We start from the raw sequence: 15,000 nt of genomic DNA on the forward strand, positions 1-15,000 counted from the left end.
TGTGTGTGTGTGTGTGTCTCTGTGTGTGTGTGTGTGTGTGTGTGTGTGTGTGTGTGTGTGTGTCTGTGTGTGTGTGTGTGTGTGTCTGTGTCTGTGTCTGTATCTGTGTCTGTGTCTGTGCAGTGTGTGTGTGTGCGTGCGAGTGTGCGTGCGTGCGTGCGTGTATATGTGAGTTTCCCTATGTGATACTCCCTCTCTGTGTTACTGTAAGGTGCTGACTCTGGCCAGTAACGAGCGTATCCCTCTGAACCCGACCATGAGGCTGGTGTTTGAGATCAGTCACCTCCGGACTGCTACTCCTGCCACTGTATCCAGAGCTGGTACGTACACCTCCTTTCATCTCTCTGTATCTCTCATCCCCTCCTCCACTCCTCTCTCCTCCTCTCATCTCTATCTCCCCACTGTATCTCTCCTCCCCGCCACCTCTGCCCGCTCCGCATCTCCCGCTGTACCTCTCCACCCCTCCTCCCCTCCTCCGCTCCTCCCCACCTCTTCTCTTTTCCTCCTGTCCTCCTCTCCCCCCTTCCAATGTGTTTGGGTGATATGACATACCGAGTTGCTATGATACTTTTGACTTCTTTGAACTAGTGAACATCTCAGTCTGCGTTCGTAAATTCGCTCTGAGAGCGCCGGAGCGCACACTGGGTTCGACGTCATAAAGGGACAACGTAATTTGATTGGACGAGAGACATTCCATGAGTGCTGATCAGATTCCAGAGCGAATTTACAAACGCAGATCTAAGTGCTGTTCACCCCTCCAGGCATCCTGTACATCAACCCAGCCGACTTGGGCTGGAACCCACCTGTGTCCAGCTGGATTGACAGGAGGGAGGTCCAATCGGAGAAGGCCAATTTGACCATTCTGTTTGACAAGTACCTCCCCTCTTGCCTGGACACCCTCCGGTCACGGTAACGTACCTCAGTCAGGATCTAATGGTTGATACCAGAGGTACAGTGGGGTGCAAACATGTATATAATAATAAGTAATTAAGTAATCGTTTTGAGTTTTTAAATGATAAAAAAGGAAAAGGGCTCTGTGCAAAAGTTTGGGAACCCTTTTGGATTATTCTTTGTTACCTTTTGAGAAGATGATTACTAAGGCCCAGACCAAGGTGATTTACTTGTTAGGGCTTCAATGAGTCAGGTGAATATAATTCCAGGGTTGAACTATACTATTCAATACTATTATTACTGTGTATATACTATATACTAAAGTGTCTGACTGCAGTGGCTGCTGTGTCTGGTGTTAAAAACCATGGGTTCCTCTAAACAGTTGTCCAAGGATGTCAGAATCATTTCCACCATCAAGGACAACTCAACATTTCAAACTACCCATTTCCACTGTCAGAAACATCATCAGAAAATAGAAAATAAATGGAACAATTGAAGTCAAGGCATTTTTCAGATAGAATGGCCTGAGATCTGGTGAGAAATGCTCAGAAGAACCCACACATCACTGCAAAAGAGCTGCAAAACAGAGTAGCAGACACTGGTCTAGTTGTTCACAGGACAACAATACAGCATACCTTAAACAACAATAAAGACCTAAATGGCAGAGTTGTCAGAAAGAACACCTTGCCAAAATGTTAAGCATGGAGGATCCATTATGCTTTGGGGTTGTGTAGCAGCTGGGGGCACAGGCAATATTGTGCGGGTGGAAGGAAGAATGGATTCCACCAAATATCAAGACTTTCTAGAGGCTAATGTTCGAAGGTCATTCCAGAAATTGAAGTTGAAGAGAGGTTGGGTATTCCAGCAATGACCCGAAGCATACCTCAAAATCAACCATGAAGTTCCTCCAGGAAAGACGGATGAAGGTTTTGGAATGGCCATCACAGTCCCCAGACTTGAATATTATTGAAAATCTGAGGAGAGATGCAAACATGCCGTGCATGCAAGAAGACCAAAGAATATTTCTGAGCTATAGGTGTTCTGCCAGGAAGAATGGAGAACATTTCAAAAAACAAGAATTGAAAGACTCTTAGCTGGCTACAGGAAGCGTTTGCAAGCTGTTATTGTTGCCTGAGGAGGAGTTACAAAGTACTAGCTGACAGGGTTCCCAAACTTTTGCACAAGGCCTTTTTCCTTGTTTTATTATTTTGAAACTGTAAAAGTAAAACATAAAAACTAATCTTGCTTTAAAATGTGATGAAATGTGTCATGTTTAACTTTGTACCATTTAGACTTAGGTTTGCTTCTTTTCACTTAGATACAGTATAATGTAAAATTGTAAAAAAAAAAAAAAAATGTAAAAAAAAGATGTAAAAGGCATTTTGACTAGGGGTGCCCACATTTTTGCACCCCACTGTACATGTTTCATGTTATTATGAGTGAGAGAAATGGAGAGAGATAATGAGAGCAGAGGGAGAGAGTGAGTGACAGAGAATGACATGCAGACAGCATATTAATACATTTTTACCATGTTTAAGTGACGGTTGAACCATATATCTGTGACCACTGACTGTAGATGTCTCTGCTGGTTGAACCGTTATGTATTTATATGTGTGGTCAGTTTTAAGAAGATCATCCCGGTCCCGGAGCAGAGTATGGTCCAGATGCTGTGCCACCTGCTGGAGTGTCTGTTGACCCCGGAGAACACGCCTGCAGACTGCCCTAAAGAACTCTACGAGCTCTACTTCGTCTTCACAGCTGTTTGGGCCTTCGGTGGGGCCATGTTCCAGGACCAGGTACTGCAGGCTTGTCTCTCTGGATCCCTAGTACTCACTAGCTGGCCTGGCTAAGGGTTTCAAGAAGGAATCTTGATCACTCCAAAGACCATTTCAAGCTTTCGAGGGTGTATTCCGTCCACTACATTACTTTGTATGTATGGTGCTAGTATATCTGGCTCTAAATAGTCACTCTATTCATCTCATCTCGAAGTTTTAGGTTTATGGTGACAGAATATACAATTCTTATGCTGTACTTTTCAGTTCCAAAGTAAAGCTGTGCAGATTTTTTCTATGGACTTCATAATGCAGTGCCAAACAAAGAATTCCACTCCGCAAATTAAATACTAGCCGGCTGAATATTTTTCTAACCAGATTTCTTTTCTTTTTTTTGACGGGCGGTTGCTAGGCAACCGAGACAGCGCCGTACTGTAACCCACGTCCGTCTAAATTATGCGATAAACCGCTTTCACCGCGCTACAAATGTACTCCACTTTATTTTCTCGTCTTAAGAGCATTTAAATACTAAGCTGTTTTATTGACGGTAGAGCGAGGGTGTGAACAGAGACTCTGGCAGTGAGGCAGAGAGAGAGAAGAGGAAATTCCAGTCAGAGATGAGCCTGGGTGACTGAGGGAGGGAGAGTACAGATAGATGGGGTAGATAGGACTGCCATCTTTAATTTGTTATGCTAAGAGTGTTATGAATGCATCTCAATATCCTTTTTTTCCATCAATATTGATGTAAGCCTCTGTGTGTGTGTGTGTGTGTGTGTGTGTGTGTGTGTGTGTGTGTGTGTGTGTGTGTGTGTGGGTGTGTACTGTGTGTTTGTGTGTACTGTGTGTTTGTGTGTACTGTGTGTGTGTGTGTGTGTGTGTGTGTGCGTGTGTGTGTGTGTGTACTGTGTGTGTGTGTGTGTGTACTGTGTGTTTGTGTGTGTGTGTGTGTGTGTGTGTGTGTGTGTGTGTGTACTGTATGTGTGTGTGTGTGTGTGTGTGTGTGTGTGTGTGTGTGTACTGTGTGTGTGTGTGTACTGTGTGTGTGTGTGTGTGTGTGTGTGTACTGTGTGTGTGTGTGTGTGTGTGTGTGTGTGTGTACTGTGTGTGTGTGTGTGTGTGTGTGTGTGTGTGTACTGTGTGTGTGTGTGTGTGTGTGTGTGTGTGTGTGTGTGTGTGTGTGTGTGTGTGTGTGTGGGTATTGTGTGCAGCTGGTGGATTACAGAGTGGAGTTCAGTAAGTGGTGGGTGACCGAGTTCAAGACCATCAAGTTCCCGTCCCAGGGGACCGTGTTCGACTACTACATCGACCCAGAGACCAAGAAGTTTGAGCCCTGGTCCAAGATGGTGCCCAGGTTTGAGATGGACGCCGACATCCCCTTGCAGGTGCAGCAACAGGACTCAAACATTATTCATACACATGTATGCGGTTCATCTTAATGTGATTCAGACATCACTCTGTTTCAACACGAGTAGAACAACTTCTTTGTATCAGGCACCCTCCAGAGGCAATATCTACCGTAAAACCATGATCAAAGAAGAGACAGACTACATTATATTTGTGCTGTATGCTACCAAGTACCTTTCATAGTCCATACACGACCGCACGAGATCAGAGAATAATCAATACATTATAAGAGATGCTGATTGGTTGTTCGCTCCCCGCAGGCTTGTCTGGTCCACACCACAGAGACCATCCGGGTCCGTTACTTCATGGACCGGCTCCTGGAGCGGCGCCGACCCGTCATGCTGGTGGGGAACGCCGGGACGGGGAAGTCTGTCCTGGTCGGAGACAAGCTGGGATCCCTGGACCCGGAGAAATACATGATCAAAAACGTGCCCTTTAACTACTACACCACCTCAGCCATGCTACAGGGTAGGACCAGGAATTAGTATGTGACTTTATCAAAACAATATGATAGACTCTATCTGTCTATCTTTCTACCTATCTAAAATATCTATCTGTCTACAGTATCTATCTATCTATCTATCTATCTATCTATCTATCTATCTATCTATCTATCTATCTATCTATCTATCTATCTGTCTATGTTGAGACCCTATATCATTCATGAGAGGTTTTGAGAGGGAAACCTTTTCGAACTCGAACTCATTTTCTTTACAACAACCTTCCCCGTCCATTCATCCTTTTCCACACCCTTCCCCTCACCCCCCTCTCCTCTCTTCTCCAGCGGTGTTGGAGAAGCCGTTAGAGAAGAAGGCAGGGCGTAACTACGGTCCCCCGGGGAGCAGGAGACTGATCTACTTCATAGACGATATGAACATGCCAGAGGTGGACGCATATGGCACCGTACAACCACACACACTCATACGCCAGCACATGGACTACAACCACTGGTGAGGCTTACACACACACACACACACACACACACACACACACACACACACACACACACACAGACACAGACACACACACACACAGACACAGACACAGACACAGACACACACAGACACAGACACACACACACAGACACACACACACACACACACATACACATGCCCACAAACACACGCACACACACACACACACATTAATATTCCTTTCAGTTAAACTATTACAGCTGAAGGATTCAAATATGTATTGCTGTCAAATACTGTATGAGATAACTTGTGAATGTCAAGCGGGGGCTCTCACATTGATTTTCCCTAAAAGGATTTCGTTGCTCTGCTCTCAGACATAGTAATGGCATTTTAGACATGGTTCTGCTGTCTTCGACACAGGGCGTCTGTTTTAGACACGGTCAGACCATTAGAGATGTGGAGAGGGGGGACTTCAGGTATGAAATTGAGAGGGAGAAGGATGTTATAAAGTCATGGTGGCTTAAATGAGTGCTGGGGCGTGAATATCGACAAGAGCACGTGGGGTGTGTGTGTGTGTGTGTGTGTGTTTGTGTGTTTGTAAGTTTGTTTATTCAAGCATGTGTGTGTGTGTGTGTGTGTGTGTTTGTGTGTTTGTAAGTTTGTTTATTCAAGCATGTGTGTGTGTGTGTGTGTGTGTGTGTGTGTGTGTCTAGGTATGACAGAACTAAGCTGCTGCTGAGGGAGGTCCATAGTGTGCAATATGTGTCTTGCATGAACCCCACGGCTGGCAGTTTTACCATCAATCCACGACTGCAGGTATACACACACACACACACACACACACACGCACACACACACACACACACACACGCACGCACACACACACACACACACACACACACACACACACACACGCACACACACACGCACACACACACACACACACGCGCACACACACACACACACGCACACACACGCACACACACACACACACACACACACACACACACACACACACACACACGCGCACACACACACACACACACACGCACACACACACGCACACGCACACGCACACACACACACACGCACACACACACACACACGCGCACACACTCGCACACACACACACAGAGATGAAGCGATACTGGACTACTGGACATTATACATATCATAGTGCATACTATCATGCTTCTACTGCTTCTGACCCCACTGTCTCTGCAGCGCCACTTCTCTGTGTTCGCCCTGTCCTTCCCCGGAGCCGAGGCCCTGAACACAGTGTACAGCTCCATCCTGAGCCAGCACCTCAGAGGAGAGGGCTTCAGCTCTGCCCTGCAGAAGAGCTGCCCTGCCCTGGTCCAGCTCGCCCTGGCACTGCACCAGCGCCTCTCCTCCACCTTCCTACCCACCGCCGTCAAGTTCCACTACATCTTCAACCTCCGAGACCTTTCCAATATATTCCAGGTGACCTTTCTCTCTGTCTCTCTCTCTCGCTCTCTCTCTCTCTCTCTCCCTCTGTCCCTCTCTCTCTCTCTGTCAGACACACGCATGCACGCACTCACCCACGTACATATTCGGACACACACACACTCACACACACACACACAGACACACACACACTGACCTATGCTGACCTGTGGCTGGCAGTATGAATCATGAATCGTAAATGAGTCATAAAGTGAACTCCTGTGAAGTGATGGTTAAGTGTTATTACTGCACAGACCATCAGAATTATTAGTGAAGTGCAAATTATGAGACACTAAAATATTTAGCAAAAAAACAAATTACCAAAAGTAGTTTGAATTTGAGACTATTTGGAGAGAAGTTTGAGAGAATTCACACCGTAACCATGGGGTTAGTACTGGAATGTGATGCTTCTTTTCTTATTTCAAAGATATCCAAGTTGGATATTTTGATTTGTTTTTAGAATTTTGTTGGCACTTTGCACCCCAGGCAGTAGACATCAAAACCTGAAACTAATTTCTCTATTAAAATGATTTTCTCATCTAAATGATTATTGATATAAGAGGTGGGTCGAATGGCAAAGAAACAAGTCTGAAAATAAGTATCACAGAAAATAAAAGAGATTGGCGCTCTCACGGGTGTTAATAATGATTTAATGTGTTTAAATTAATACAATATCATAGCTCAGAACCTGTCAGGGGAGAGGCTTTCGGGAGATATTTCTGTCAGAATCCTCCATGGTTTCACGGGGGCAAAACTCTCTCACTTAACACACTGAAATGTATAATTAATGCTTTAAGCCATTCAACCACGGCTTCTTTCTTTTTCATAATTCCTTCCCAGAGACTACCAAGCCTAAACGTATCAAATCACATTCTATTATTTTACAAAATGCGCAGTGCAGTATGCAAGACCATACCGTACATCATACTTCAAAATAAAGGCAACCTCATTTTATTCTTCATATGTATTTTTTATGTCGACTTTGAGTAAAGCGGTTTAGCAATTATAATGAGTAGGATTTCTCCCCTCACCTTTAATGATGAGGGCCGACCTACTGCGAGACGCTGCTCTGGAGACTTTATTATGTATAATTACCGACCCAGGACTACAATCCTAATGGCCCTTATTGAGTTACCTTTTAGACCTTTGATCAAATTGGACTGCAGTTCCCTACTGACTTCAATAGCAGAGGGCCCGACCAACTGAACTTCTTTGAGCCTAGTATTTGAAGACACTGCACTTTGTTTTTTGTTGAAGTGTGCATTTTGAGAGGTGTGTGTAGTGTCAGAGGTGTCAAACGGGTACAGAGAGGGGAGCAGGCAGGGTGAAACCTCCTCATTGTCCCCCTCCCTCCCTGCCTGCCTCCCTGCCTGCCTGCCTGCCTGCCTGCCTGCCTGCCAGCCTGGAGTCACAGTAATAAGGAGAAGAAGTGAGATCCAGAGGCAGACAGCCTAGAGGGCTTTTTAAGCGTGTCTCTTCAGTTGTGCCTTATTCAGCTCCAAGCTCTCACGCCCGAGGACAGCAAGGGAGAGATGAGCTAACTGCCTTACACACACAAAGTATCTTCATCTTCTCCATTTCTGTTTTTACTGTTTTAAAAAGAGTGAACATTTTTGACTTAAGTATTACTTTCTGAACAGTTGGATGTTTCTTTATTGATTTGATGTTTCAGTTTTTACTGGCCTTTTTGTTTTAATAATTTTAATAATAATTTTGCCATTTAGCAGACGCCTTTATCCAAAGCGACTTACAATTACGAATTACAGGGATATTCCCCCTGGAGTAACTGAGGGCTAAGTGCCTTACTCAAGGGCACACTAGTAGTGGTGTGGTTTCAGGCGGGATTTGAACTCACAACCTTCCGATCACAAGTCCAACTCACTATCCACTAGACCACCACTACCCCGCATGTCGTTGAAAGCTGTGGAGCCCCGTTTTCCCGGATTCATGTCGTTGTTCATTAGGAGACCTGAGATGTTGACGCTTTCAGATTACCGTATTTAGAGTAATTAGGTGGTGTTTTTTTAATGATGCACCAGTTGTTTTTACGCTACAACGTTAGGACTTGAGTCAAAGACAACTGCCTCATTATCATCAACTTTAATGAGAAATACTCAAGACATGCACTCACATGCTGTCATTTTTAGAAAACCATTTCACACTTTGTAATACTATTTCTAAAGGTTACAGAGGAACTCTGTTGAGTCCATTATGCAATGTAATGTGGAGAAATTGTTTTCATTTCTGAATCCTATAACGTTATCTTTGTTATGACGTGAAGTCAGGTGAAATTTCCCCTGGGAGATGAGGGGATTTAGGGTGTTCTCTAGGGTGTGAAACTGCCCCACCACTCTCTCTCCCTCTCTCTGAGACGATGGCCCTCTAAACCCTATAGATGTTTGCTCATTTCAGCTTATTCCAGCTGAGACAAGACTAAAACCTGGAACCCTGTTGGGATGTGTTGTCAGCGAGCTGCGTTCCCCAGCTTTTAGATGACGAGCAAATGTTTGTTTCTCTGTCATGACCAGCGGCCATATCAAGAGCCTGTCTAGCAAACTTCACCCTAAATGAGCTCTGCAAGCACAGAAGGATGGGGGGGGAGGAGAGAAAAGGGGGAAAATGGAGGGAGGCTGAGGAGAGAGAGAGAGGCGGGGGAGACGAGAGAGAGGAGGGGTGAGGAGAGAGAGGCGGGCGAGACAAGAGAGAGGGGAAGATAAGAAGAAAGAGAGAGAGAAGAGAGGAAGTAGAGATATTGTAACGTGGAGACTAGGGAGAATGATGCAATGCGAAGGACAGTCAGCTGGGTGTATTTGTTAGTGAAGGAACACGGCATTGTTCGGCTTTGTTTGGAACGCAGAGCAGCTGTCAGACTCTGTGGAGAAGAAGCCCTGAGCAGACAGACAGCTCATATAACCAGTCCTCTCTCCAATCCCTCTCCTTTCCTCCGTCTAATGAAAGAGTGGAGGATCAGACAGGATGAGACTGCCAGGGGAGGACTAGAGGGAAAGGATGGAAAATAAAGTTCTTTCTCCTCACTTTGTTAGCACGTTGCAGGCTTTGTTACTTTGTGACTTTCTCCTTCCGCTCAGAGGTCACACTGCTCCCAAAGTGTGATCGCTTCATACAGTTCCCATAGGGTGTCGGGGAAGATGTTTTCTTGGCAACTTCATTTCCTGTGTGTGTCTGTGTGTGTGTGTGTGTGTGTGTGTCTGTGTGTGTCTGTGTGTGTGTGTGTGTGGGGGGGGGGGTTTGATGGAAGCTGTGAGTAATCAAAGCTGTGGAGCCGAAAATGACACAAACACAAAGAGAGCTATTCAATCGAAACCTGAAGCAGGTTATGGATACGTACTGTAGGTTTGTAGGTTGTAGGTTTGACCGTTGGCTGTGGTACTGTACATCTCAAATCTCACCAATTAAACACACACACACATACACACACACACACACACACATCCCCCATCCACACCATTACTCTCCAGATTTCACAGACAACAGTCCCATTGGGCCCAGTATGGAGACAGATCTGATTTGGCCGGCTGTACACTGGGGATGACACCATCGATTGGTTCTGGTGCAAAGACCGCACCGCTTCTGTTTGCTTCTTACTTCCTGGCCAATGATGGAGTGCGGAGAGGGACAAACTGTGCATGGGTGGTACTGTGCCCATTCCTCAAGCGATGGCACCTGCTGGGTTAGAGGATTCAATTAACCAGAGTCATACCTGACTGCCTCATTAACTCTCCTATGTGAGAACCCCACCGTTTAAACTCCTCCAGAGTTGAGTAAATAACCCTCCCAACGCATCTGTTTAAGGTATTCTGAAACGTTCTGAGACACACAGTCATTTATCTTCTTACTTTGGGAGACAGGACTTTTTTGGTTTCAGAGTTTCAGAGAAACAATGAGAATCTTACATTCATTAGATTCGTTTTGATTGCTCAAAGCCCCATTGAGGAAAAATAAAAAAATGCATTCCACTTTTCCTCAGTTTATATGTTCGCAAAAGAAAGTACTTGTCTCGCTTTCTCTTCCACCAGCTTTCTAACAGCATTGCTACACCAACACCAATCGTTTTACCCCCTGTTGCTGTCTACCATTTGCTCTTGTTAAGGTCTAAAATGGAGCGAATCACCCTCAAAGTGAAACTTTCTGCTTCCCCTCCTCCTCCGCCCAGGGCATTCTGTTCTGTACCAGCGCGTGTCTGAAGAGCCCTCCGGACCTGGTGAAGATATACCTGCACGAGTCCAACCGCGTCTACAGGGACAAGATGGTGGAGGAGAGAGACTTCCAGGCCTTTGATAAGATGCAGTCAGACACTGTGAGAAAGTTGTATGAGGTGAGACTTTCTATGAGGTGAGAGTTCTACAATGTCCAGCGGAGGAAGACAGGCCTGGAGGGGGGGGGGGGGATCATTAGTCTGCTCTGTGTCTACGCCTGGACATCAGTGGCCAGCGCAGCGAGGAGGAAGAGGATGGGGAGGGGGCGGGGGGGAAGAGGAGAGGAGAAGGGAGGGAGGGAGGGAGGGGAGAGGAATGGAGAGAATACTAATCAGTGTATGGGGCTTGACTGTCAGGGCCTGGGCCATCAGCTCAGCAAATTGGAAAACATTTTAATGGTTTTCTGACCGCTGCTCCCTGACTTCCCTCCCTGACTTTATAGCACACACACTGTTCATGCAACAGCGAGAGAACTGACACCTACACACACACACACACACATACTAAAGTATACACACAGACACACACAAACAAACGCATGCACGCACAAACGCATACACACACACACTCAGACAGGAGAGAGAGGATTCCACAGGTACTATACAAGTAAGTAAATAATAGAAAACATCCTGTGAGCAGAAACAACCATGAGTCACAAATGACGACAGCATTTTAGCACCATGAAACATTTCAAGGTTAAACATACATACAAAAAGACATACTTAGTATGAAGTACAAAGTGAATAAACACATTAGGCGTTCCCCAGTTGTTCCAGGAATGGAACAATTCACTGGCACAAACAGATTGTACATTTCTGCTTTTTCCCCAATGAATCAGGGGGCTCTGATTTACCACACAGACAACCTTTCCACTACAATACCCCCCAAGTGATTGCCCCTCCTGTTCTATGTTGACTGGAGCATGTTACCCCCCTCCCCCACACACACACACACACACACACACACACATTGTGTGTTGACTGGAGTGTTTTTACACACACCCTCCCCAACCTGTTCTGTGTTGACTGGAGTGTGTGTACCCTCAGGACATGGAGGAGGCCCTGGAGGAGGCTAGGGACATGAACGTGTACTGCCACTTCGCCTCTGGGGTCGGGGAGCCCAAGTACATGCCTGTCCAGTCCTGGAGCAGCCTCAACAAGACTCTGACGGAGGTGCTGGACGGCTACAACGAAGTCAACGCAGCCCTCAACCTGGTGCTGTTTGAGGACGCCATGGCCCACATGTAAGACAGGAGCGTCAACAACTCGACGTCTTCATTATCATCGTCGTCGTCATCATTGTCGTTGTAATCATGGTGATGTACTACAGTCATCTTCGTAGTCATCATCGTCATCATCATCATCGTCATCATCATCATCACAATCATCGTTATCATTGTCATTATCATCATCATCATCATCATCATAATTTCTTTCTTTTCTACATCAAGGCCTTTAAGGTCTTGGTATTACACTTCAGTAAGACCATCTGCTGAATAAATTGCAATGAAGATGTCTGCTGCTGTGGGTGAGGTTGATGATGATGATGATGATGATGATTGTGGAGATGATGATGATGGTGATTGTGCAGATGATGATGATGATGATGATGATTGTGTGCCATCATGAAAGTGGTTGAGTGATACCACACTGAGGCTCCCTCTGGTTTTTCTCTCTCGTTCTGTACTTTCTTCCACATTTCATTCATGACTCACATCCACCCTCCTCTTCCTCCTCCTCCCTCGTTCTCCCTGGCCTGTAGCTGTCGTATAAACCGTATCCTGGAGTCTCCGCGGGGCAACGCTCTGCTGGTGGGGGTAGGGGGCAGCGGCAAGCAGAGCCTGACCCGAATGGCTGCCTTCATCTCCAACCTGGAAGTGTTCCAGATCACCCTGAAAAAAGGCTACGGCATACCTGACCTCAAGGTCTGTCACACACAGACACACACACACACACACACACACACACACACACACACACCGCCACCCAAAATGCCTCGCATAGCCAGATACTCATACAAACTACCTATTGACTTTAGTGGCCTTTATTTGACCATTGTGAAATAGTATCATAGAGCATCCACAGAGCTGTTGCCACAGAGCTTTTGCTTTTGCAAAACAGGCTTCTTTTTCATGAATGATTTGTTTTCTCTCTCTTATTCTGTTATTCCACTAACATACATAATACATCCAATGACCTGAGCAACAAATGTGCCGATGCCAATGACGCCCCCCTGCGCACACACATGCCATTCTCTCTTTCTCTCTACCACTCTCATCCTCATCTTTCTCTCTCTATATACCTCTCTCCCCCGCTCTCTTCTCTCCCTCCCCTCAGAGTGACCTGGCGGCTCTCTACATCAAAGCTGGAGTGAAGAATGTTGGCACGGTGCTGCTGATGACTGATGCCCAGGTGGCAGATGAGAAGTTCCTCGTTCTCGTCAACGATCTTTTGGCATCGGGTGAGGCTGCGTATGGAGCTACAGTAGCTCTCTCTCTCTCTCTCTCTCGTTCTCTCTCTCTTTCTCTCTTTCAAAGAACAGCAGAGAGCCGTGTGTGTGTGTGTGTGTGTGTGTGTGTGTGCGGTGTGTGCTTACACAATAATATATATATATTATATTACACATGTATATGTTGTACGGCTTTGTCTACCACATATGCTCAATAAGAGAATTGAACTGAGGACAAAATTAAACACATTCACAGAGGTGAGCGTCTCACCTCAGTCAGTGAGAGAGAGAGTTAAAGCCCAATGCACACGCCTACGATTTTGTCGCACCGCCAAATTCGATTCCATTGTTTTGAATGAGACAATGCACACGGCGTGCAATGCGATTTTATCGCACGATAACATTCGATTCTCCATTCACACCAATTGAAATAATTCAAAGAATTGAGGATCGAATGTTCGGCGGTGCGACAAAATCGGGGCCGTGTGCATTGGGCTTTAGACGCCTTGTTTGGGTCAGAGTTGTGCAGTAGAATGAGTCACCCAGTCAGTCCTGGCCCAGGCCTGTCAACACCTGTACAGGTATCTGAATGTGATGTGAGCCTTCTATCACAGATGAGGCTGATGTACTATCACAGCCCCCCCGCTTAAAAGCTATCGCTTGAACCAATGTGCAACTACGCTGAGTTTAGAAATCAATATCTGAAGAGCTTCAGAGCTAAATGCTATATCCACAACATGTGCTTTCTCTTTATATTTTTATTAGAAAATCGTTTTAGAATGAAACATCTTACTCTTTTTCTCCCAAGGTGAGATTCCTGATCTGTTTCCGGATGATGAGGTGGAGAACATCATTGGGAGCGTGAGGAACGAGGTCCGCGGAACGGGAATGATAGACACCAGGGAAAACTGCTGGAAGTTCTTCATCGACCGTGTTCGCAGGCAGCTCAAGGTTAGACAGCCGGGCTCAAAGAAGCGTAGCCGCTCTGCGAATCACCTAACCGGGTTTTGTAAAGTTATAAATAAAAGAAACTTCTCGGAAGTTAAGATTTCAGGCTATCAGACTCCCTCATCCAATCCACGTCTCCCCCTACCTTCAGTAGCTGTATCAACCACTCTTAGACCAAAGAATTCTTCAAAGTATATCTTCATGAGTGTACCTACAAACTTTGATCCAGACTTTAATCCAAACTTTGATTTAGTAGTGGATCAACACTGCAATTCATCAGTCAGGCAGCCACTCGTTGGCTTGCAGGCAGTCGTATTCATATTCAAGGTTCACAACAACATGTTCGGATAAACTCAAATCTGGATTTCATTACGGTCTGTCTCTCTCAGGGGGATAGATAACACTCCTGATGTAACAGCCTTGGTTCTGGCGTGAACAGAAGCCTCAGTGAGTGTGTCCCCATCTGATGAGGTCATCCCACCCACATCTCCCCTGTTCTCCCAGGGGAAGCCAGCTCGGAAATTGGTGGGGGTGGTGGTGCCACTGTATTATTATTATTGTGGATATGTTATTGGGCGCTTCACCACTGCCTGCGCTGGGCTTCCTGGGAGTGAATAGATGAGCGTATGGATGGGTAATCCCATGGGCCTGTGTGAGAGGCTTCATCCCTCTCCAAGGTGTTTGGAGGTGTGGGCATGTGGCTGTGTGTTCCTCCCCTGGGGGGTAGGAAGCTTAGCTGTGGCGGGCTATTGACGGTGATATGGAGCTCTGGCATCCTCTGGTACGATAGGGGCTTAGTGAGTCCCACACTACTTGGTTTCAATCCAAAACCTCAACCATGCACCCTTCATTCTACCTTTGTTGACTGATGTGTGTGTGTGTGTGCGTGCGTGCGTGCGTGCGTGTGTGTGTGTGTGTGTGTGTGTGTGTGTGTGTGTG

General features: G+C 46.0%; 1 protein-coding gene across 1 annotated transcript in view; it reads left to right on the plus strand.

The window, feature by feature from the left end:
- The window catches only part of dnah9 (dynein, axonemal, heavy chain 9), a gene marked incomplete at its 5' end in the record, with an annotated part of 104,897 nt that overhangs the window by 42,212 nt on the left and 47,685 nt on the right, over positions 1–15,000 (plus strand). Inside the window, 13 exons of the mRNA XM_080541681.1 lie at positions 212–320; positions 762–909; positions 2,513–2,687; positions 3,872–4,045; positions 4,328–4,535; positions 4,852–5,017; positions 5,695–5,797; positions 6,206–6,445; positions 10,623–10,784; positions 11,712–11,908; positions 12,427–12,589; positions 13,002–13,125; positions 13,922–14,064. Coding sequence (XP_080397807.1) covers positions 212–320; positions 762–909; positions 2,513–2,687; positions 3,872–4,045; positions 4,328–4,535; positions 4,852–5,017; positions 5,695–5,797; positions 6,206–6,445; positions 10,623–10,784; positions 11,712–11,908; positions 12,427–12,589; positions 13,002–13,125; positions 13,922–14,064 — 2,112 coding nt within the window. The remainder of the gene's footprint in view (positions 1–211; positions 321–761; positions 910–2,512; positions 2,688–3,871; positions 4,046–4,327; positions 4,536–4,851; positions 5,018–5,694; positions 5,798–6,205; positions 6,446–10,622; positions 10,785–11,711; positions 11,909–12,426; positions 12,590–13,001; positions 13,126–13,921; positions 14,065–15,000) is intronic.

This window comes from Nansenia antarctica (assembly GCF_963989245.1).
Source record: "Nansenia antarctica genome assembly, chromosome: 11".
Taxonomy (NCBI): domain Eukaryota; kingdom Metazoa; phylum Chordata; class Actinopteri; order Argentiniformes; family Microstomatidae; genus Nansenia; species Nansenia antarctica.